General features: G+C 37.6%; 1 protein-coding gene across 2 annotated transcripts in view; it reads right to left on the bottom strand.

Annotated features, from left to right (window-relative positions):
• Positions 1 to 751: 751 nt before the first annotated feature.
• The window catches only part of PEX7 (peroxisomal biogenesis factor 7), a 41,450-nt gene continuing 16,265 nt past the window's right edge, over positions 752 to 25,936 (bottom strand). Inside the window, exons 6-10 of one of the 2 annotated variants that reach the window (XM_085055658.1) lie at positions 24,540 to 24,646; positions 24,014 to 24,127; positions 20,741 to 20,796; positions 14,903 to 15,002; positions 752 to 3,406 (exon numbers count right to left, since the gene is read on the bottom strand). In XM_085055658.1, the coding sequence (XP_084911784.1) occupies positions 3,338 to 3,406; positions 14,903 to 15,002; positions 20,741 to 20,796; positions 24,014 to 24,127; positions 24,540 to 24,646 (446 nt within the window). In that variant the 3' untranslated portion in view covers positions 752 to 3,337. The remainder of the gene's footprint in view (positions 3,407 to 14,902; positions 15,003 to 20,740; positions 20,797 to 24,013; positions 24,128 to 24,539; positions 24,647 to 25,936) is intronic. The other variant, XM_085055659.1, reaches the window with a different exon arrangement.

Below are 25,936 nucleotides of genomic sequence, written 5' to 3'. Positions count from 1 at the left end.
TGCTCAGTTCGTATGTTGACTGTTAAGAGTTTTGGCTGGCAGTAGGGCACAGATCATAGCAATGAATGGCTCTGTGGTTCCTTACCCTAATGAGATAATTATGGTACCTTAGCTCTCATCCTCTGATGGAAATTATGCTCAGCTCTGCATTTCACTTAGGTACAATGACATGGGTGAGAGGAAAAAAAATCTGCAGCAAATTGGTGTCTTACTAAGGGCATAGTTTTTTTTAATGGCCTTTTGGATGAAAATTGTAAAGATCTATATAAAATGTTTAATGGAAACTTTGCTTTAATTAGAGTCTAAAGCAATCATGAGATCTGTCAAGGAAGAATTGTGCAGAGTTGTATCCATTCCCCATCCTGTGACCCTGAGCACAGCTGAGCAGTACTACTGACAGGCACAGTACACCCTGCTTATGCAGCAAAATTTGAGGCCAGCACTGTACTTGGCTAGAAAAAAGAGATCACTTCATCACTGACACATACTCTGCACAAGCAGACACAAAGAATAATTTAAAATAGCTTTCCTTTATGAACATGCAGATCTAATGGGACATACAGGTAGGAAAAGTTACATAAGGTATGGTCTCTACAAGTGCAGGGGGAAGATGTGACCATCACCCAGTATTCATACTTGAAATAAACCATGTTTATGATACTTAGAAGATATTCTCAGTATCTTTCACTGCATTTACTTCTTGAACAACATTTCTTAATTGGGGAAGAGAACACAAGACTATAGTCAAAGATACTGTGTGCAATTAATTTAATAGCATTACAGAACAACAAATCCACACCTTTAGAACTTGATTAATCAGTATGTTTCGTGAACCAAAGAGAAACCCAGACTTCAATAAAACAAAATCTTTCACAGGAGCAAGTTTGAAAGTAGAACACATTACATATTTTAGATTGTTGTTAACTGTTGCAGTAAATGAAAAAAAATGATTGGAAGCTAGTATTTTGGTCATAAAATAAGGAGTGTTTCTTCAAAACAACTATAGCAAATATTCCCTGAGAATTAAGAATCAGCAACAACTATTGCCAAATTATTTTTTCTGTTACAGTGCAGAAATGTTACAGCACATTCTCTCCATTCAAACATCACACAGGAAGATCAAAGGCCACAGTTTTTATTTACTATGTGCATCTTCTGGATGTGCTCATCTTTCAAGAGAATTAAATCTGGATACAGCAACCCTCAGCACTAAAGCTAACCAGGACATGAAGGGAGACAAGGCAGTTGAGGAAAGGTTTAATCCATGTGCTGAGTGTGCATGTTCAGAATTCCTAATTTTCCCCCCTGCACTACGTTTACTAAATTTGCCCTTCCAACTGATAGACTATGGCAGCATTCTGGAATATCCCACTCCCCCTGTCCCTCCAGAAACATGTATATAAAATACACACCTGCCATCAAAATGTTCCACTCAGACAAGTGACTTGTAATTGAAGCAGAAAAGGGAGATAAAACAGAAGAGTGGAAGAACTATTGAAGTTGAAATAATCAATTTTAATGCCTAAAATTAGATTTTATGGGCCATGGTACTGCTGAAAGCTGCATGCAGTACAGCTTTATTGTTGCATTATTCCTCAGCACACAGAGTTAAGGTGCAGTAAATGTTTCAGATTTGGTACAGCACACTGTCATAAAAAAAGATAAAATCTATTTTTTGTTAATAATTCATCTCAAAACTATGGCATTCTGGGGGTTGTTTGCATTGACCAAGAAAAATAAAAGATCCTACTGGGATCTGAATAATCACATTGTAGAAGAAATTTTCTTCCTGTCCTGCCCTATATACCCCATCAATGTATGCATGTCTCCCTGTGGCTACCTGTTAGTTCCCTGGCTCTTTCTCCACGATAGAACAATCATTCTTTCTTTGCAACTGGCACATCTTAGCTCAGCTGAATTCTTTCCTTCATTGCTTCAAAGCATCCAGCAGATCTGGCAGTGTCTGCTATTGGTTGATCTATGAGCACTGCATCCCAGAAGGGTACAACATTTATTAACAGCAGACTATGAAAACCAAAGATCTGCAAAGACCCAACCTGCAAAGAGTCTTTTGATGATAATGATGACATCAAGATGGCTTAACAGCAGAAGGGAAACAGTTTTAAGTAGGTAAAAAAAAGGGCTAGCAGGAAACCAGGTGAGAAGCCTACCAAACCAATGCGTGCTGCAATACTGTCATAGTTGGATACTAAAAGACTATTCAAAGGTGTCTGGAGAAGCATAACAAGTGAACACCTCTACTTGCCCCAGAAAACTTAGATGAAAGTACCAGCATGTAGGCTGAGGAGTCAAAGTGGGAATGCAAAGCATTCAACATACCCTAGAACACGTTGTGTATATTCTAGTAACCACAATAGTTTGGCCATGCTGGATCTGCTATGCTTATGTCATGCAATTAATCTGCATATATATAGTTTCAACTGGTCTGGAAATCAGTTCTCACTTTGGCCAGGCTGTCAAGAGATCCACAAACACTGGATATATGGCCACATTCCCCTTCTCTTTCTTGGAAAAATTTTCTAAGCGAAAATAGAAGACAAGTCTAATAGAAGAGATGGTTGCCCTACATCTAAATCTTGAGGACTGTGATCCAATTAGTTGTGTATATATTTCATCTTTTCATAACCATTTTCTCTATTACTAGAGTATCTTTCTACATAACTTCATCAACTGGTTTACTCAAGGAGATCTAAAGGAAAAAATACATGAAAATAATCTTTACCATCTTTGTGAAGCGGCAATCACAAAGGTCAAACAAATCAGCTGGCAATAAACTATGACATTTACTGTCGATCAAGAGTATTCATCATATTGCAAAAGAAAATAATGCAATGTGACTCACAGCAAAATATATAAATGCATCTGAATGATACAAACTTCAGTTGACATTACAGTACTTTACAGTAAAGAGCCTTTATTTTCTTTTCCTTTCTTTTCTACAGTGACATTATCCCAAAATACACTTGCCAGTTATTTTTAATCTTTATAAGGAACAGGAAAATCCAGGCCTCTGCTCTCATCATTAGCCAGACAGATCACAAACTCATGTTGGTGATTCAACTCTGAAGACACCACTCATATCTGCTATGGCCACTCTTCAGCCATTGAGTAGTTGTTGAACATTTTGCAAGTTCAAGTACAACCTGTACAGTAAACCAAGCCCTAAAGTCTCCACATGTTCAAGTGCACAACACTCCATTCAAGTGGTTTTACTTAGAAAGAGACACTAAGATTAGTGACACTGTTGACACTTCAGCACAAGTCTCATTGTGGGGGAAGAGCAAAAGGTTCCTGGCGTGTCAGATAATCTTCTCTTCTAAACAGGAACTGCCAGACACGATGGAGTATAGATCTTGACAAGTTCATCCCAAGCACAGTCCACCACCTATAAAGCAAACAGAATCTATTTAGATCCTTCATAAGTATCATTTTTACAAAAACCACAGGAACTTAATGCATATTGTGGATTTAATACCAGTCAGCTCTCTGGCTTACAATGCTTCAATATTATGTAATAATGAAATTGGTTTTGGTTTGTTTTTTTTTTTTAAACATTACCTTCACTGAGAAACATGAAAATTAACAACCTTCTATTTTTCAAACTCCCCATGAGAAAAGCAGGGAAACCTTTGGGTTTCAACTGGTTGTCCAAACAGGCAAAAGAACACAACTGAAAATTAAATTAAGGAAGGACACCGCAAAAGTCCAGACCTTGTTTCTTCTCTTTATAGAGTCTTAGGACCCTTTTACCATAATACCTAAACACTTCCTGACCAGGTCTGAACAACTTTCTTTTACTGGCAGGTACAGAAATTCGTTACAGACATTCTCCTAATGCCCGGTGCTGAGGAATGGAAAACTAAAAAGTTCAACAAAATTATACAGGAAGTTACCTGAAGAATTAAGTCAGAATTTCAGTCTCACACTTGGTAAGATATGAGATCACTGCCTATTGTTGAGAAGAGAGATGTCTATTTGCTGAGCATTGAGATTCAGGGGCCATATTGCTGCTTCAAGCACTCCCTAGACCCAACTGGTCTGGGAAGAAGTGGTGCCACTTGTGGCAAAAGCATCTTATAAACACAGTGACTGATTCCAGTATAACTGAAACTTTTCTGAATTCAAAGTCCCAAGCTCTATTCTAGATGAAGGCTTGAACTTAAAACCAGAAAACCAAGAAGGTTAACCTAAGTCTATTAGCATTAAAAGATTTAAATAAATAATAAGATTCCAAGGAAGAAGACTACAGAATGCTTTAGATTTGAAAATTAATTGAAAATGCAATTTAGAGTCTATAACAAAGTGAAAGAGTTAACAACACTGACAATTGCTCAGGAAGAGGGTCTATCATATATATCCACAAAATATTGCGGAAGACAAGAACTAAGGCAACAGAAAAAACAGGAGAGCTAAAAAGAAAAAGATGATGAAGTCCACAAATAAATGCCAGTAAATCTGGCTAAATCCATATTGCATTATCTTTACAATGTCATTTCCAGTTGGGATCACAAAAGATACAGTGCTGGATCCTCTGCACAACAAGCTTCCTTCTGCTGCAAACTGCAATTCCTTTTCTCTTCTAGAGCCAGAATTGACAGCTGCACACTAAAAATTTGGAAATCCAACTACAGTATTTGATTTCAGACTATAATTAGTCCATTTTGCGTTTACTATATTGCACTATTATTCATTTTTATTGCTTCCTTAGCTGGTTCTAGTTAGTTATTTGAAGTGCTTTCCATATACATCTAAATGGGTCAAAAAAACTCTTGACGACATGTCTGTCTATTCATACGACATAATAGAGCATTTTGTAGCATAATGTTCTGCTGCATTGCAGTCTCCCAAATCACACCAAAATTAAAATTTGTGTTTTCCACTAAATGCTGTGTAGAAACTGGCAATAAACTGCAGGTTTTTTACTATTCTCCACAGCTATAGATCAATGCTCTATAGGCAATACTTTCCATTTTTGCGAAGAAACAAGAAACAGAAATAACATTTGGAAAATATCCCACGGGAATTCCCACCTGTTATCACCGTAATTAGCATCCCTGAAATCGCCTCTGAACAAATATTGTTAGCGAACCATTTAATCTAGCAACACTAAAAATAAACAGGGGATATTAAAAGAGTTTGAAAAGGATCACTTGTGATAAGTTGCCCAACTCGTTGACTTAATGATATCACATGAAAGGAGAAAACATAGCCAGCCAACAAGAGGAAAACAAAAGCTACAGTAAGTAACAGTGAATCAAGTTCTGTGCAGCAGGAAGTCCGCAATGGAATACTGATATCAGAAACCTTGATGAAAACACACATGCAAAGTACAGCAAACAGGTATCTATGGGAAACTGGGACATATCAGCATGGAAGAGCATTAAAAAATGAAATAGCATATCTTCTCCAAAATACAGCCAACACTGTCAGAGAAAGGGGGCAACTATAAGCTAAGAGTGCAGCGGCCAGCATTCACTGAGGGAAAGCTGCTACATGCCCCTTTGCATTAGCTCAGAGATTGTCACTGCCTCAAATACAAATGACTAAGATGAATCCTGAGATAAAGAAAAGGACCTGTTCGTGCAGCCACTGAATCTGTTTACAAAATGTCTTCTTGCATTTTGCCTTTTATCTTATGCCCTGTCTTATACAGTGGTCTTAGGACAGTTAAGTGCCTTTCCCTAGAAGGGGGGGAACACGGGATATTGACTATAAGTGCTTCAAAAGTATTTAGAAATGTCAGGTCTCCTGTGACATTTGGCTCTTTTTAATACATACTTTGAAGCACTTCAGCTTTTTTTTTGTTAAATAAACTGAATGCTACTTAATTTAAATATTAAAATAGAGGTAGAAATTTCATGGGATGAGGGTTCATTCAGCACACCACAGTAAATAAATATAGCATACAAAAAGCTGCAAGTTCCTAGAGTTTATATCTTGATCAATGAGATGAAGTTATTGACAGGTGGAGAAAAATCCTCCTGTGGTGGGATGAAGACAAAGAAAAACTGAAAATGGACTCACACTTTATTTGCATACCTGATAAAAGTCCTTGTCATTAGGAACATGAAGGGATAGAGATTTGTCTTCCTGTAAAAAATGTCTGCTCTCTTGGGGACAAATTTTACTCTGAGATTCAAACAAATCTCACTGATGTCAGTTTTTAGACGGTGCATGATATTTTCTTTTTAAACTGACATGCCAACAAAGTAGAGGACAGTTTATTTCAGTTGCAAAGAACTGTATAAACGATAATATGCTTATACTATTGATTATTTTGCATGGTATATTTCAGTATGCCATGCAACTTTCATTATCATTTAAGAATACTCTTGTAACTATAGAATGCAGTTTTACTATAGCAACTTTTAACTATCAGGAATTGCCCAGAAAAGGAGAATAACTAGAGCTTAATTGTAAAACAAGAATATTTTATGTTGCACTGCCTGGTAAACTACATCAAGAAGTAATGCAAATAGTTCTTCTATTCTAAGCCTGGTAATTTTCATTGTAACTAAAGCTACATGGGATAAGGGCAGCCTAACAAAATCACATTTATTACTTGTCTTTAATGCTTTTATTTCAGTAGCCAAGTTGCACTACTAGCATATATACTAAAGGGTACTGCTATTACTGCAGAATAAATATCATGCCAATTTATCTGCCAGCAGAGGTACAAAAGTAAGTACAAAAAATTGAGATCACTGTATTTCTCTTTAAGTAAAGCCAAAAAGCAAGCAAACAAATCAAAAACTGCAGTCATCCCAGAAAGCTAATTGCTTGACTAGAAAATCATAATTCAACTCAACTAAAACAGCTACCCTGTATTTTATTGAAATGTTTATCCTTGTCCCAGAGTATAACAATGTTTTCCACCGACTGATTTAATACTGACATCCATTCATTTATCAGAGCCATTTCCATTGACTCACTAACTGATTTACTCCCTTGACAGGCCCTCTGTTTCCTATTCATCACAATCATCTTGCCTTGCAATAGACTTAGACCTTTTCCAGCACCCGAGGGCAATCCATTCAGTCTAGTGCAATTACCTGCATGACATTCTGCCTCTTTACTGCCCAGAAGAAGCAAGAGAACAACAGAAAACTCCCAAGTTAGCCACTAACTTTTTTTCAGTACTTGAAGGCACAATAAATCTGCAAGCCCTAATCAAGATTAAATATATTCAAAAGAACAAATAAAAACTTAAGAGTTCAATTACCCTTTGTGAAAGGGTTTAATCAGAACGAAGTACAGTCCTCTCTAGATTAGTATCTCCAGAACTATCTTGGTGCCACTGAGCTTCCAGAGTGCTCATAATGAATCACATGATAATACATAAATGTGCCTGAGAGAGATCCATTTCTCAGCTTTTCCCCATCCCACTTTCAAATGAGTCCTGTCTTTTTCTTCTGTAGAAGAGACAGCAGAAAAACTATTCAGTTCTTGACTCCCATTAATGCTGTACTTTCCTTCCTCTTTCAGTTTCTTATCTTCTGTGCCTTCTCAAAGAGAATTTAATGGTCTATTTATATCATTATTGCGTATTTTTGAGGGATCCTGAACATCCTCTAAGCATGTGAGATGGAGATTAAGTGAAGATAAAGCAAGACATTAGATTTGCCACTCATCAAATTGTTTTCACAGGTGAACATTAAAACTAACTGGTCAAGTGCATAATGGATCATGCATGAGTTTAAATTCATTCAAGACCTATTTTATTTTAGGAAATCTGGACCACTACTGTGGCCTGTTTGATCAGCAGCTGCCAGAGAGAACTACATGATGCCAACCTTTACACAAAAGTGAAAGTAATGGGAGTTTGCAAGTAATTTTTTTTTATTTTGAATGTGCAGTGACACCAATATTTTTTAAAATTTACTTTTGAAAAAACACACATTAATTTGATTATTATTTCCAATAAAGACAAAATGAAACAAAGCCCGGACCGTAACTTCTTATAAAGATCTAGGTTCAAACGGGAGTAATCAGAAACAGAAGTTCCAAATACTGCTTTCAAAATCCATTTCTTTCTAAAGGAAAGGAAAAAAATAAAAGACTTGAGGGGCATTATTTTTCACATAGCAAAGATATGTCACAAAGAACTGATCGAAGAAGCAGAGAGCTGTCTCAACATTTGTTTTGTTTCCCTGACATGGGCAGTGGGAAGATGACTTGGAAGTCATGCCACACATTCCTAAATGCAAGTCTTCCAAGTGTGCATTTCATCAGTAAGTTGTAAAGGAAATGGAAATGTGAGTTGCAGGTTGGAGAAAAATCCTTGAAACCTCCCAGATTTCAGAGCAATTTCTCTGCACTCTCCAAATAAGGAGAAAGACATTGCCTCAGTCTTCCAAGAACTGGTTTTAACTGGTAAGTCAATTGTAAGTTCAGTAGAAGATATACTAGAGCTGTGAAATGCCTTTCTGGGCTGATACTGACCTTGGTGACCCCAAATGCAGTCAATTTACATCAGTGGAACTGTGTTTTCCAATGACCCTATCCAATCCTCCATCCTTCACCTCAGAGTTAACTTCCTTCCTTTTGGGATATAATCACAAATAACCATAAGCCAAACAGTAACAGCTGCAAAATCCTGCTGTCTTCCACTGAGTTTTACTAATGCAATTCACTAGGACTTCTCTAACATTTACTGGTCAAGCAGGAGAGAAACAGAATCCACTATACTTACTAAAAGATGGGGCTCATAGAAATAGCAGGTATTTGTAAGCCACTGCACCAAATAAAATGCACGAGCAACACATTTCCTGAATAAGAAACTCATGTCTCCCATCCCTCCCAGTACTTGAGTATCATATTTGATTTTCCTCTCCATACACTTCCAGCTTGTACAGAATTGTGATGCCTGGCAGAAACCTTTCCAAACACCAAGAGACTTTAGCTGATAATGGTAAAGAGCGGCCATTATTCGTGAGTGGCTGGCTTTGACTTACACAGTGAAAGATTAATTTTCAGCGTTTGGGGAAAACATACAATAAGCACCAGTAAGAAATGTCACCTTCTTTTAGTCCCTCCAGCTCTGTAAGGCATTTAGATTGGTTTAATATTTGCAGCTAGTGAATTCTGATATTTTCATGAGAAAATCCACTCTAAAATTAGGTAAGCAGGTTCTTTTTATCTCAAAGAATCAAAGAAACTGCATAACTTTAGTAGTATCCTAGAGAAGAACCATAAGGAGAGACTAAAATGAAGTACAGACAGTGTTATAATTATAGCAGTGGGATAACCACAACAGCTGGGTGGAAACTATCAGACCCTTGGTAATTAAGTGCAAAAGCTAAGAGCAAGCGATCAAAAGAAAAAAGCAGACAAAGTCTGTTTTTCTGTACATTTCCACAAGATGTAACTCCACTTTTATATGGAACAATCAACATTTCTGGGCCTCTTGAGCATCCACAATTAATTTAAATGAACAGCAAAATACATAGCCAAACAGCCTTACTAAAGACATCATCTGCATTTATATTTGGCTATACTGGTTAAGCCAACTTCTGCAGCCCCTCCTGTCCCTTCTGCTTCCTGTGTTGGCACAGCTAATGCAGCAAACTGCAAAAGCTGCACAAAGAAAACAAGGAGCAGAACAAACCTGCACACCAAAACTTGACAATGATCAAAAATTTCACCATAAAGCTGGACGAATTTAGAACGAGATTTCAAGTTACCTTCAGGACATGCAGCTCAAGTGTATACAGTTTGGCTATGACTTCCCTCCAACTAGTAAGAAATTACAGCTTTTAAAATTTTAGTGGTGCAGAACACCATCAGTTTCATGGGATCAACAGACTGATGCAGGCATCTCTTCTCAGCTCTAGCTACCACTGGCCAGGTACAAGGAAGGAGCAGACTGTGGTTTGGCACAACATACTGGTGATACTCTGCTGTTCTAGGGAGAAGAGAGTGGAGGTTCAGGAAGGCTGATTCACAAGGCCAGTGCAACACAGAGCACAAGAGCCATGGGTACCACACTGGTGCTATCACTGTCTCCACAATATGTGGTGGTGTGTGTGAGTGTATCTTGGTTTAACCCCAGCCAGCAAATGAGTACCACACTGCTGCTCACTCACCCTGACCCCACCAGGTGGGATGGGGAGAATTGGGAAAAACAGGAGATGCAGACAGAGGGCTGGGGGAAACAAGTTTCCTCCCAAATTTGTTAACAAAAATACCTATTTAAACAGACAGCTGCCATTTGTAGTGTCATTACGATTCTAATGCACACAACCACAGTAGGTGCAAATCCTAGGTAATTACTTTTTGTGTTGTACATAATTAAAGCCTAGACTCCACCATGCATTCAGATAACAGATGATTTTGAACTAGAGAACTGACATTTGGTTCCTTCTTATTTGGAGCTGAACATTTTTAATTTCCAAAGGGAGCACCTCAGCACTGTACATTCTGGAGTCCTGTTCCGATCTGGAACTTCACAGATGTCTAATGTGCTTTTCACATACCAAGAGCTCTAAGCCACTACACCCCTTGCCATCACTCCCACCGAAAATCACACATCCTTGCAGTTCAGGAATGTCATTGTTCATAGCATAGAAGTATAGAGAAATTGAAAGATTCCTCTCCTGCTCCCATTAGATACGTAATCCTGTTCTCAGGAGCACAACAGAAAGCCTGACTCCATGTAAAACAGTAATTTATACTTTCCACTGGCTGCCTTACAGAGTTCAGAACACATGTGAGTTGTAGCTAAAAAAGATTTTCAGACAAAATTCAGAGCTTCAGTTTTTCTTACACTTGTGTTAGGGAAAATAGTTTTAGAACTGCAACAGAAAGGATTGGCTATCTTTTTGTCCACAATTTAAAGATATTCATGACACACGTGTATTTTCTATTCTTTATACACTTACAGAAATAATTTCGGAATCAAGACAGGAAGTGAATATTCACAGGATCTGTACTTTCTATCTTTGTCATTAATGGACTGCCTAAAGATATTTAAAATTAATTCATGACTCCCATATTGCATTCAACTTACAATAGAAGAAAAAGGCTGCTTTTAAATAAAGCTGCAGAAATAATATCAAAGGAAGTTACCTACAGCACATGCACACGAAAGTAAACACAGCAAAATTCCAGGAAGAGATGGCTTAAGGAGTATTGTATTTTTATTCATCAGAACGTTCACAGGTCACATACAGGGAAAGTAAGTATCAGGAGAGAAGTAAGAAATCCAATGAGCTACAGAGCACAACCCTACTATGAGGTCTAGAATTAACAACCCCAAACAAGGAATAGTTTATGGCTGATTGCCATTTTTTAAATCCCTACATACATCCTAAGTCTATTAGTGTATATACAAAGAAACAAACTTTGATTGTTTTTCTGACCCCTAAACTTTGGGAAGAACTAACTGGTTTAAAAAACTGCATACTCTTAATGTTGCTGACAGGGTGAAGAGATTTGCTCAGCTCTTAATACTAAACGCCATCACAAATTTAAAAGATTATTGATGCTTAGGATCTTATCACTGTTCTCATGTGTGCCAAGACTACTTTGGCTGAAAGCTGGAATTGGGAATATTTTCTCCTGGAAAACCTGCCTGGCAACTCTCATATCAGCACTTGCAGTTTAACAGAGAAATACCCTGAATATCATGAGGGTCATTTCTGTGAATGCTTAGCACTGCAAAATACACATTTTTCTATGCACCTGAAAGTTTGTTGTCTCAAATTACTATGAACCTGACACTAACATTATGGTGGGGAAAAAAAGCTCAGACCAAACAACATCTGATTTTCAAAAGATAAAGCTTTCAAAAAACACTTACTTTACATACAGGCAGATACTCCAAAATAGATACTACAATCTTTAATTAAGCACAAAGGAGTTTTCTGTTTCATCTAGTTAATACTAGTGGGTCTCTTCACATTCCTTATGACCAGATCTCTCTCCACATGTTGCCTCCCTTAGCACAAGAACCAGCTTGCCTGCATGTACCTGCTCTGCCTGTGGGTTCTGTTCAAAGCTCAATTGGTTCCACAGGAACGTCTTGTGATTCCTAGATTACTAGCTATTTAATCACGGTGTCTATTCTGAACACTCTTTCAATAGTGCAGATAATTTCTTCCTTGACATGTAAAAAATACTTCACAAATGTTGAAGTTCACTGTGCAAAGACAAAGAAAACATAATCTGTCTAGACAACAAAAATATCATTAAGAATGAAAGCAAAGGTTAATGACCACAACGGTACTTAATCTGAGTATAAATTAATAGCTTGTCCATTATGAATAAAATACCCTGCATTTTCCCTGGATCCTCCTTCTCTTTCTCCCTGGAGGAGAGAAGCAGTTCAAATCTCAAGTCGTAACTCCTTATAAAGCACACATGATGCAAATACATGAAGAAAACAAACAATGGAGCTCATTCTCAGATTGATAGAGAACAGATATAAAGGCAACCTACATACTGGGAATAGCAGCATAAAATTTAAGCAAATTGTCTTTGTTGGATGGATGCAGAAGCCAGGGAAAGACTCCAAGTACTCATACTGGAAGCAACTATTCAAGAAAAGTTCATAGAATTATAGAATAGTTTGGGCTAGAAGAGACCTTAAAGATCATCTAGTTCCAAACCCCTGACATACATGGGGAGACCTTTCACTAGACCAGGTTATTCAAAGTCCCTTTCAGCCTGGTGTTGAACACTTTCATCAACAACTCTGGGTAACCTTGTTCCAGTGTCTCATCAGCCTGACAGTAAAGAATTTCTTCCTTGTACCTTCCTAACTCAATGATCTCTCAGTTCGAAGACATTAGCCCTTGTCCTATCACTACATGTCCTTGTAAAAAGTTTCTCTCCAGCTCTCTTGGGGGATTCCTTTAGGTACTGGAAGGCTGCTACACAGTCTCCCTGGAGCCTTCTCTTCTCCAGGCTGAACAACCCCAACTCTCTCAGCCCGTCTTCATATGAGAGATGCTTCAGCCCTCTGATCAACTTCATAGCCTTTCTCTGGACTCATTCCAACAGGTCCATGTCCTATTCAGAGCTGAACAAAGTACTCAAGGTGGTGTCTCATGGGTCTTCCTTTAAAAATGGGGATTATGTTTCCCTTGTGTTCACTCTTTAATGTAGTGAGAGTTTAATTTTATCACAAGTTTTTAAACTTCTTTTAAAAAACAAAACATTCACATTTTGCATTGGTGTGATATCCAACTCTCACAATACATTAAATCAACTCAATGGAAAAAACCAGAGGGATATCAAATCTGTTGCAAATGCCAAACTTCTGTCTGGAACGCACATTGGCATGCAGTAAATATCAGTATGTACCCCAGATCTACAGATTTTCTGTGCTCAGTCCAACATCAGACTTGTAGAATTTCTGCGTGGAACAAAAGATACCTGAATGCACAAATGTCCTAATGCTGGTGAATATGCACATCACTATTTTCCTTTTTTCATACACACATACAAGTGCATGTGCAGCAGTTTTCTTTCAATTATTATCTTCCATGAAGCAATGGGCTTAGAGTCTAAGTAATCACAACCTCAATACAAAATAAAAGAAAAATCTTCTCTCCTCATATAAATCAAATGCAAAACCCATACCAACTTCAAGGAAAACTGAACTGGACTCAGCACATGCACTGCTGTGGCACTGTGAGGCCCTAAACATACTAAGCTGTACTTGCTGCTCCCTCTGGACCCCGTGCAGCCAAAATCATATCTATGCAGTCACTCTGAAGTTTCAATCCTCAGCAACTGGCCTTTCAGTGTTCTCGCCTTGCACTGATGAAAAATAACCTGAACCTTTAAAGCTTTTTTCAGCCTTACAAATTCCCCTATATGGTTCCCAGCACGGCCTTGGGAAGAGTTACTGCAGCACCACTGAAGCAACAGATTTTACAGAACAACAACCCAGGCAGAAAACCCATCAAGCCAGCATTTGGCTAGAATGGTTCCACATGCAGTAAGCTAAGTATTTTGCCAAACTTATACCTTTCTCCTGTGTCCTTTCACCAGCAGAAATTACAATGCTTTTAATTTGCCTTGTCCGAACAGAATTTGAATGCAGATGATAAAAGTAATTTTTATCTGGGGTAAAAAATTCATTTTACTGTGAATTTGAGAAGATTCCAGATGCAAATCACATCTGTGGCACATTAAATAGTGCATTAGGAACAGTTAACTTGACTCCAGTAATTTTTTTGGGAAAACTAAAGGCTTTCTGATTTTAAAGCAAATAGTTAATTTCAGGTTTTCAGAGTCTCTTTTCTGAAAAAACCATTCGTACTACAAAAAAACCCAAACCGTTCATACTGCAAAAAAAAAAACCCCTCTGTTTATGAAATAGAAACAACTGTAGCAACACAAGGAGACTCCTTACAGAATCAGTACATAAATAAGTGCCACTGATAAAATAGTTTCTACTTGTTCACATTAATAGCTGAGGGTTTAGAATTTCAACCACAGATTAAGCCTGTCCTAGTCCTCCAAACAGTAGCCAAATGAGGTCTAGGCATCATGTGTGACACTATCAATGTTTAACTTGGCAATTTAAGTAGATGGAAGAAGGCTCTGTATCTCAGCTTAGCATTCTAGACTCTTCTCTACTACTCTTCCTTCTGAAACAAAATACTTCAGTTTGCCGGAACACACTGTGGCTTTCAGTTATCTGATTTTGCAATCTTGTCTGTCCTGCCCTCCTCTCCTACCCAATGCAAGGAACTGCTTTACAAATAAAAATGGACCTGAAATTAGGTTTATTTAATAAGCATTAAGCCAGACTCACTTCCAGAAGCTTACTGCAATCTGGTGACTTATTCTGGATCTCAGTCCTACAGTCCAGCCATGACCACCATGGCTGTAACAGGCGAGTGAAATGTAAATTCATCCCAGCTCTTACCTGACCACGGTTGTGAAGACTTAAATCCAGACCACATGTAAATTCAGTATGATGCTCAACTGTTTCCAGCAAAGGATTAGGCTTGGAAAAGTCCCAGAATCTATAGAGAGAATAAAGGAGGGAGAGAGAAGGAGAGAAAAAAAAAATCAAACAAACCACAATTAAAGTAATTGAAAGGCCATTTCAAAAATATAATGCAAGATATTGACAAATCTGTTGCTGCCAGGGTATTTAGAAAAGCAAACTCATCTACTTATGAAACATAACAAATCATATTCCTGCAAAGCCATCTGCTGATTTGCATAAATTAAACCCCACTGGGCAAAGCCATCTTTTTCTCCTGTTGCAGAAACTGAGATCAAAGTTGGCACTGAGGAGCAGTTGTTGGGGACATTATTAAAACAGAAGAAAAAATGTAGGCTAGAATACTCTTGTTATATTTCTTGGTGGCTGGGGAATTTTATCCCTGAAAGATATTAACACAATCTATGATTTTTGGGATCTTTATTTAAATAAAAATTACACATTCATTTAGAGATCTCAGTCATGTACATTCTCAAATTAGAGACTGTGTTCCTGTAAAACAGAATTTAATATTATAATCTAGTAACAAATTTGTACTATACAGATCAGCTGCATCACAGTTAACTCCACTAGTTCATATTTTTAAAAGCAATTTTTCTTTTGAGCCTTGGTTGATAAATATTACTTAGAAAATAAGAATTCTGAGGTGCTCTACTTCTCCCAGCTACTTTCCCATTAGGTGCAGTGTCCATCAATGCAATTAACAGGAAGTATGAGAGATGTAAGAGTGGATGGCATGAAAGCATAAGACACCTCAGTTGTTGAAAAAAAAGGATTTAGAAATAGATCTTTCAGACAATAACACACTGACAAGACCTCATATGATGGCACAAACCAAAGATCTGTCCCTCTTTCTTGCATTGTATATCCTGCTGAGAAAAGTCCACAGGCTGCACAGCACAGCACATTTTGTGGGCTGGCAGCTGTAAACAAATATTCTACAGCCCACATTTTCACACAGGGGTCAATTACATGCTTTACTACTTCTGTAACAATCACAGAGGTCTCTTTGCCTTGCTATTATTGGGAAAAGTGACAATACTTAACAAGAACAGCTCCTTATCAGACCAACCACACTGAAAGTACTGTAAGTTCAAACCAATTCAGGTACAATAGCAAACACTGGAGCCAGCAGGGTCAGTTTGTTTAATATGTAGATGTTATTTCTTTCATAAACAAGGAGAGTGGTATCAGCACAATGGCTATGCCATAGCAACAACCCTCTTAATTTTTTCCTAGTACCTGAGATCTATGATAAACAACTTTTTTTGCAGGAGAGAGGAGCAAAGACCATCTCAGCATTTTCATCCTACCACATTTGTTCACAAGGTAAGGAAACAAATCTTGTTGTTTCTAAGTAATAGTGTTAGCCTTCCTAACCACAAGAATTCTCTACTAATTCTTGAAAGACAGATGCTTATAACTGAAAACTAAGATTAAAGGAGATAACTTAAAAACTCAAGTTTTATTCTACATGAATAAAAACTTAAAGAAGACTTTCAGGTGTGTCACTGAGAACTGCTATTTTTATCCACACTATGTATGAAGTCACAGCTTCAATCACATCTGCACTGACCACAGACACCCCAAAACCTGTATGAGTGCATTTTCTTAAACTTTTTAACACTGGAATTGCTAGAAGTATAACTTTTCCCTCATTTCTTTACAGTTTATTTGTTTTACATGTACTTGACATGCAGTTCATAAGCTGCATATGCATTGCAAGTGGAGTGCTTATTCTAAACAAGACATGATGAGATGAGAAAAAGGCTGCCATGCTATGGATTTTGTGCTTTGTACCACCCATAGCAGTGTCACAAAGACCTGTGCTCCCCTACCAAAACACTTTTACCAACCCAAATATAGCCTGTCCTGCATTATCTCCTACCTTGTCCTCACCCCCACTCTACTCTTACCGAATGCCCCTGCGCCTTCACCACTGGCTGGGAATAAAGAGGCAGCAAGTATCATTTCAGGTTCCAGCGTCTGTACAATGCATGCGCTGTGGCAGCCTGTTGCTGCATGATGAGGAGCTAGCAGATCAGTAAGAAGATTAGACAGCTGGTGAATTCATTCTACATCTCTTACCCTCCTTAAGGCAATACTTGGGGTTTCCCTCTCTTGCACGCTCATGAGTTTCCATTAAATTTGTAAAAGCTTAGTAAATTTAGACTACAAGTATCCTGTCAAATCTAGTTAACTTTTCAACAGGTTCAAAAGTTACTTCAGGAAATGATTCTATGAAAAGGCACAGATGGAAGCACAAAGAACAACTCCTCAAGTCTATGCCCTTTTGGATAAGAGAAAATATTTATGATGAATATTTATTCATGAAAGTTTTACTACTGCTCTTAAGTTACAAAATGTCTTCATACATCATATTTTTTGGTGGGTGCGAATCAGCTGATTAGAGGCTGCTTTCCCTAGAAAGCATTTTCCATAGAAAGTCACTCATTGACTAATGCCAGCATTCCCACACAACCACATCAGGCAGAAGTCACAGTAACATGTGGATGTATAAAGCCAAGAATCTTTCAAAGGTAACGCAGTGCTAGTTTACTACATATGTATCACACAATTCAGCCCCCTGCTCCTGTTCTCTAATTCCCATGGGGACTTGTAAAAATTCTTCCTGCAAATCAGAAAAACTTCTGTCAGAGGAGAGCTTAGTGTTGAGCTACTTCTGGACACAGGCCAATCAGGGCAATGATGGTACTCCAGGCATTAACTGGGAACATCTAACTATTTCCACACTAATATTCTGAAGAGATTATTTCCTTACAGTTCCAGTGAAGTATCAACATTATGAAGCAATTTGGGTATAGAAGGACATTTTCTATTTGGAGAAAATGAGAAAAAAAGAGGGCAAATGAGCAAACACCCAGCTTTTCACCTTGAAGGAAAAAAAGAAAAAAAGAGTATGAGGACAATAAGGATAACTAACTGAAGTGAAACCCAGTTTATTTTATTATCAGCCATATTCTGCAAGATTTCTCTGTGATCCAAGTTACTGAACTTGTACATAGTGATGTAGAGCTGGAGATAGTGGTTTATTTCACAGTGTGTTGCAGAGATGATGTCCAGTATAGTACAACTTTTAACAAAAATTGCCTTTTTGCCTTAGGGACAAGCTTCTGTGAATATGATTCAAGATCTGGCCTGACAGCAGCTTAATGAAGCTCTATAATTTATCAGATCTTCTGTTTAGATTTTGGTGAGCACTGCCTGTGACTAATGCACCAAGATTTCTTCCCTACACTGAAGAGTCCAAAAACACAAAATGGTGATTCCAGTAAAAGATGACACTGATGTTCTTCCAAACTGAATTTTGACAGAGATAACGTTTAAGAATATGCATGCAGACCTAATGTAGTTCCGGAAATGTTACAGTACTTTGTGTATTTCCTGGCATTTTTATGATTCATTTGTGTTCAATCTGTTCTTTAATTAGCCTACATTTTTTCTGAGCTCTTCCAAAGAGTAAGGAAATGGTATAGAAAATAATTGTCTCAATGAAGCATTTACTGGACAGGGATTAAACCCAAATCATTATGCCCAGGTATGTAAAGAGCCAAGTTCAAATCAACACCCTCTTCTTCTCTGCTCCCAGTATGAAGGTGGCATATGAACTAGGTTTCTTTTCAGTAGCCTGACTACAGTGCACACATTCAATCATGTTACTATTTGCAAAGGATGAAGCTAAGTGTTGCTAACTTTGTTTTCAACCTACTAGTTTTTACTTTTAGATATCCAGTTGTGATTATGTGCCAAACTAGCTGTACTACCTGAAACAAACAAAACCCCTGCCTCTTACATGGCAATTTGATAATCCGAGCTAGTATTTGCTGTTGTTTGGTTAACCTTTAGGCTTCAGAAACATTTAGGAGCTCCCACTGTAAAGGATTGTTCTAATGCTATACTCTGTTCTGTTATCTACTATAAATTAATGCCTGCAGATAATTCTGAGCTTCAAACAGAAACATTGAAGAATATAAATGAACAATATCATAACTAAACTGCTATTAAAATAACACTGCAATCAATCTGTTTTCAAAGAACTGCCACACCATGCTGTTCTATGGATTACTATCAAATGGGGCTAAAAAGTCACAGGCCTTGAGTAGATTCAACAAGATCCATAATTTATGCCATGTACTGTAATCCCTACTTCTCTTCCACCTTTTATATATTTATCAAGGATTTTTACTCTTAAATGGAAAGGTACATGTATGTGTGCATATACTCATGTCCACACATCCATGTGTGTGTGGTGTACATGCTTGTGCATACATGACAGGATGTGTGCATGTATGTGCATGTGGAGTGTATGGTGCATGCAGTAAAACAACAGTACAGGATATGTGGTTGAGGTACAACATATTTTTTAGAAGAGATATTCCCAAATTCTTATGGCAACAATTTTCCTCCATTATATAGAATAATTTGCCTGTGACACCTTTCCCAAAGACCTTCACCCGGCCTCCTCTGTTGTTTGTTCGCTCATACCAAACCCCAAACAGTTTTAGAAGACTGTTAAAAATCTTTATTTCGTATCTTCAACTCTGCTGTCTGTCCCTAGTCACAACAAATAAATATTTGGAATGAAAACTAATGCCCAGAGTGAATTTTGTGAAGAGATCCCCAAGCTTTGAATTTATAGGCACAATGCTATGTGAACTAGTAGCTCTCTCCATCTTTACTGACAGTTTTCACACATGTAAATGTCAGAGCTGAAATTGCACTAGGCTTCAGTACTGCATAAAACACATTAGTGCCAAACCTGAAGTATGTATCATTGGTGTCAAAAAGGGGAAGGGCTTGACAACACAATCAAGTCACTTCAATGCTTAATGGGTTAACTTCATGATGCAACTTTATATGATGTTATGGCAGAAGACTGGACAGATTTATGACTCAGCAACACATACAGGCATTGAGAATTAGTAAGATTTTCCTTTGGAAACTGAACCTTTCTAGGTCTGGTGTCAGACCAATTAGGACACAACCAGAAATTACATTATTTGAGATGATTTGGACAAGTGGGATAACTTTGCAGCCATTTATGGAAGCAAGAGGGCTTCTCCCATTTCTTAATGTACTGCATACTATATTCAGTCCATGTTAGAAAATTGAAATGTAGATAAAAGAATGTGATTGAGATATTCTGAAATACTTCATAGTATTGATGTATGACACAGTGTATCTTAGAGAAATCTCAGTATCAAATCAAACTTCTTTAGGACTTTTAATTAGCTTTAAAACAACTGTACTATAAGATCCTCAGCAGTATCAGATAAACTGAGCAACCAGGGGAACTTGCAGAAGTACTAAGAACTTCAGCTTACACACTGTGGAACACTACTAAAGCTTCCTCAGATACTGGTAGGGCAAGAACTTTGTCCATAAAAAGCCTAAACCAAAATATGTCACAGAAACCTAAGAATTCACCTAACTATATTAATTTAAGAGGGTATTACATTCTTACCAGACATTATCACAGCTGGATGCAACTATGTTCAGCAGAGTGATGTGAAAAGGATTGCAGAAAGCATCTGACAGAGCAGATATTGCTCAGCAGAGTGACTGAGCTGGCCTTTAAGTGATGAACCCATGCATTTTCAACATAGCTTATGAAGCATCTGACAGCAACATTAACTGCACTTCAGTATGTCTACTCTGAAACTCTTTTCTATTGAAAGCCACATTAAAATAGATCAGCTTCCTATTTTTATCTAATGAGAGAAAATACTATACCTTACAGTAAAATCGTAGGAGCAAGAGGCCAATAAGGTTGCATGGAATGGTGAAAACTGCAAGAAAACAAAACAACATTTAAAGTCAAAACATTGTGAACACATACAGACTTATTGTAAGTAGCAAGTTATCAAAGTTTAGCTATTTAAACGGTCTTGGTTGGTACCACATCATGCTGCAACAAAACAGACTACATCATATATTTCTCCCCCATGCTTCTAATTACAAGGAATCATAGAATTAATAATCACAAGTAATGCTCTATGGGATCCTGGTTTGCTTAGATTTCATTACAGCGGTGCCAAATAACTCTGTAAAGTTAAGAAGTTCTGGAACAGTCATATAAACAGTCATTAAATTCTGGTTTTGGCTAACAGGCTGAGTTTCATCTCATTATATAAATCAAGTTTCAAAACAGCTATGTGACCAGTTAATTATTTTCAGAGAGACAAAATCTGTGCCATACTGCAGAAAACATAAGATATACTACTGTCATCAATTCTATATCTTACCATTTTGAAATTATTTATACAAATGGGAAAATTGGAGATATGACCAAAGGCAATATAACATCACTTCATGATTTCCCCCTCTCCTAAGGGGCATTTTACAGGATACACCCTTCCATGGACTCTTGCAGACTGGTCTAAGAACTGCAGCAACAAGGATGCAGTTATGCAAGATTTGTTCATCTCAGCTCTAGTTTTCTGGCAACCCTCAGCTTCCAACTATTTTAAGATCTGTATTTCTCAGCAGGAAATACAACAAGCCACTGACATAACTTGAGTTTGAAATGCAGGTGCTCCACACAGTGGTTCATAGGTAAGTCTTCCTTCAAGACTTCTAATATTATTCACAGCAACTACAAAGTCAAAAGTTTAGTCTGGGCTATTGCCACAACTGCCCAAGCTGCCAAGAGTGCAGTGCATGCTGATGGCTGCTTAACTCTGCTGACAGAGTTCTCTTTACTTGAGGGATGTGTATGCTGGAACTTGAACCTCCATAGATTTCCTACAGTTTTTTCTGAGGGAAAAAAAACCACAAAACAAAATGGTTTCTGTACCTCAGGAAAATGAATAGAGGTGGAAAACTAGAGGGGAAGAAGTCTGATGGGCAACAAAAAACAGTGGTACGCTTTCCATAAGCCCCCTTTGCATGTCCACATAGTTTAAGATGAAGCAAAACCATCCTGTCAACGCTTTGTTATTAAGCTCAAGTATCCTACAAACTTACCTAAGCAAATTCTTTCAAAATACTTAGCAGAGCACTACACATGTAAGTTGAAAGAATTTGCAAAATGTCTTTCTCCAAGAGAAAATTCTGTTCCATTTAACTGTAAGATGCTACAATTTTATCATCTAAACAGCTGTATACATGCAGAAGATACCACCATACCATCCATCCTGACCTCCAACAGATCATTTATCCAAATATCTTTTTTAGGTAAACTCAAAAACCATAACTATGTTTCAGTGTAAGATATTGAAGCTAGCCAAGAATGCGAGGATTAAATGCACCAACACTAAAATTTCCTGCAAAGAACTCCAAATGACCTCAGTGTGCTGATAATGCCTTACACTGCAGTGAAAGACCATATGAATTCTGCAGGAATCCTGACAGTATTGTTTTGGGTAGAATTCCTTGTGAGCCTCAGATCTGACAGTCAACACAACCCCTGAACAAGTGAACAGAATACAAAAGACAGGCAACTGAAGAGTGTGATTTCATGGTTGGTTTAAGCTAATTTCAGAGAGCACTGCTGCCAGGACTTGTGGCTTTCACTTCCTTGTCCACTTCAGACTGTGTGCTTCTGCCCCTCTCATTTGTGTCAAGGCTTGCAATTGCGTGGTTGAGCAACAAACTGAAATGGAAAGATAGAAACTAGTCAAATTTAGGGACAGGGTTTTCAGTCAGAGCTGACAGGGTTTTCAGCTGCATAGCTTTATAATCGCTAGTGTTGGCCCAGTGCAGGAGAAGGGGTATCAGCAGGGGCAGCTGCCTCTATTGAGGCAGCATCCAGGCCTCTCTCTCTCAATTCAGTGTGACTGGTGAGTTATACTACACAAGTGTAGATACGCTGCACCACCTCGAAGTGCTGACCCACAATGTCATATCATGTCCTCAGGGACCATGTCCATCTTGAAATGGAAGCAATGAAAGCCTGCTAAGATGAAACAGAACTCATGTGCACTCCCATATGTCTCCTTTGCACATGGATGCATTTTCGGCTATGAAAAATATTTCACAGAGCCAGATTAGAGAATGGTGATGCAGGCATTAAATTAGAAAAAAAAAAGACTCAGCATCAAGGACCAGTGGAGAGAGCAGGCAGTGGTAGCTGGGATAAGGAGGAGAACAGAGCTTCTCAGGTTGACTGACCACAAACAGGAGTTGGGATACGGAATAACTACCTGAGTCACATCCTTTTCTGACAAACTACAGATTAAGCATAATAACTTCTAAAAATGTTAGAAACACATCAAGGCCATGTGAAGCAAAATATTGACTCAGGATAACATTTTTCTGCCAGTTCAGACTTTCTAAAAAATAATAATAAACATACCTGTTCCTGAAAAGGCTTTAAAAGGATCAGGTATTATCTCCTTTCTAAGGAGACTCTGATATTGGCGCATTAGACTCTCACATTCTTTGTTGATTTCAATATATTGCACTGAAACAGAGTTATGGTTTTTGAGCTCACCTAAAAAGACATTTAGATATATATTTTCATATAAAATGTAAAAAAGTCATTGTGCATCTAGAACAAATTCTTATTAGTGAGTGTTCCAGTAGTACACAGATCCAGTAAAATCATCTGTAGCCCTTCATGCACACAGTTTCAAAATCTCTTTGAACATAGTAATGTTTTCTTTGTATACACAAATGTATGTGTTCACAATGAGTTTTATACCTTGTCTTTTGTAAATTTTGAGCCTTTGTGTGGAAAGACAAGGGCACAGCATCACTGAAAAATGGGTAAAATCACTTAAAAATAACTTAGCTGAAGTAAACCTTCAAACTCTCTCTCAAGTTCTCTAACACTCTTTGTGTAGATATACTGACTTTGAAAATATCATTTACTTCAAAATCCCAGCAATCTACTAAACATCAAAATGCTTTACAGTGCTAAACTGAAAGTTTTCAAAACCAGCACTGTTACATCTAAAATCCTGGTTTTTTCCTAGTTACTAGATAATACAAAATATTACTGCTTTCCAGAAAAAATTGTGTAACAATTCAGTGATAGTCAATGGGAAATAAAATACAACTTACTTTTACTCTTCTGATAGCATAGGTATGACCAAGCAAGACGAACACAGGTTGCCGGATGTTCCTCAAATCCCAGCCTTTCAAGCTACAGTCAACTGCACCAGTTACCAGCAAGTTCTGATGATTTGATAAAACACAGATATATCATAACAATCTAACTACTAAATTGTAGCAATACATATGTTGGATACAAAAGTTAGATAAATCAAAATAAAAAAACACAGATTAATAAATCATAAATGAAGTGAGGTCCCCAGTGTGTAAATTAAAGAGCATAGAGAAACACAAATTGGATTTCCACTATTGCCTACTCTGCCCACTACATAAAACAGTAAGTAAAATCTCTGATCTGCTTGGGCTGACCATCTGTTAGAACAAAGCTCTTCTGGAGATGTAATAGTGAATGAGAGCAACAAAGCAACTAGGCATATTTTTATATAGAGAAGATGCAATAATGTTGCAGTAAAACCCTCTGCTATTTAATGAGAGTGCTTCAATTAGGAAAACAGTGGGATGAACAGTTTTATACCTCATCGTATTTGCACCAGTCACAGCTCAAGACCTCGGCCTGGTGGGCTGGTATCACAAGCTTGACTCCTGGGGTTTTCACATCCCAAATTCTTAAAGTCTGATCCCCTGAAACAAAGAGAAATTGATTCCATGTTGTTGTATCAGTTGCGGGATTCAGTTAATCCATTAATACTTTTTGGACAATACATGATTGCATGAGGACACTCATGCCAAATAAAGCAAGCACATTATAGACACATTACAGAAGTCAGATTGATGCAGGAAACGATATCCAAACTTACTACTGCTCTTTCGTTACAAAAAAACCCCCTCAAGTTCATTTTATTTATAACATTTCCACTATTTTTTAAACTCAGTTTTGATTGGGTGAAAGAGTTAAATATAATTTAATTAAACTAGGAGCTTAAGGTCCATTTAAAAATAGACTTAAAAGACCAGAAAAATCAAAAAGCTTTCTTTTCAAGCCATCTGAGAGGTACCACCTAGTCATATGCTTTTGGCACAAACAAAAGTGAATGGTAGTTGATATAGAAGTTGTTTCAAAATTTCTTCAGTGAAAGGAAAAATTAAGATATATCACCTGTACTCATAGTGTACAAAGTCTGCAGTTACTCTCGTTTACTGAAATACTGGAAGAGAGAGTCATTCTACCGTAATTGTTACAGATATGAAAGGCAACGTGTGCTTTAACCTTGGAGCACACACACACAGAAAGGAAGGAAGTCCAGCTTAACTTAAGAGCTATTAATCAACTGTGCCTCTCTCTTTACCTCCAGCCACAAATTTTCTTCTACCCCTAAAGATTTTTAGCATTTGTATACACACTTCTTACAAAGTCAGTTCCTAATGGCTTGTAAAGACATAGAAAGCTGCACCAGCTGATAGGATAACTATGCTTTTCAATTTTTAAACTTGGGATTTTCTCCTTAGCCCTGAATATTTAGCTTTGTATCAGCACAAATGGATTCTCTGGCTCATTTATTTACAGAGAGAGAAAACTAATTAGAACTGATGATTATGCCTCTGTTCGTTAAAGAGACAAATTTAATCACTAAAAGGTGACTAAAACACTCACGATTTCTACAGGAAGCATGTATCAGTACCACCTAAGTTAAAAAACCACTGTTTTACCTTGTTACTGAAGAAATTATTGATATTTCCTTATAATTATTATTTTTATGCCATTCATATACAAGCTTTTTGATGGTTTTAGTCCCTGTTGGTCACTGGTTGTAAAATATATCATTTGGCACCAAAAAATCATAGCTCTTTTCAAGAAACTGGCTACAGATCAAATAAAACCATCCCCAGAGCCACAGCAATATTCCCCATTGCATGAACTACCGGACTCTGCAGACTTCACAAAAAACCCCATAAAACATTTGGGAAGTTTGA

The sequence above is a fragment of the Lichenostomus cassidix genome, chromosome 3 (genome assembly GCF_008360975.1).
Source record: "Lichenostomus cassidix isolate B80296 chromosome 3, HeHo_3.0, whole genome shotgun sequence".
In the NCBI taxonomy this organism is placed as follows: Eukaryota; Metazoa; Chordata; class Aves; order Passeriformes; family Meliphagidae; genus Lichenostomus; species Lichenostomus cassidix.
The sequence above is the reverse complement of the archived record's forward strand: the minus strand, read 5'-3'. Positions and strand labels throughout refer to the sequence as shown.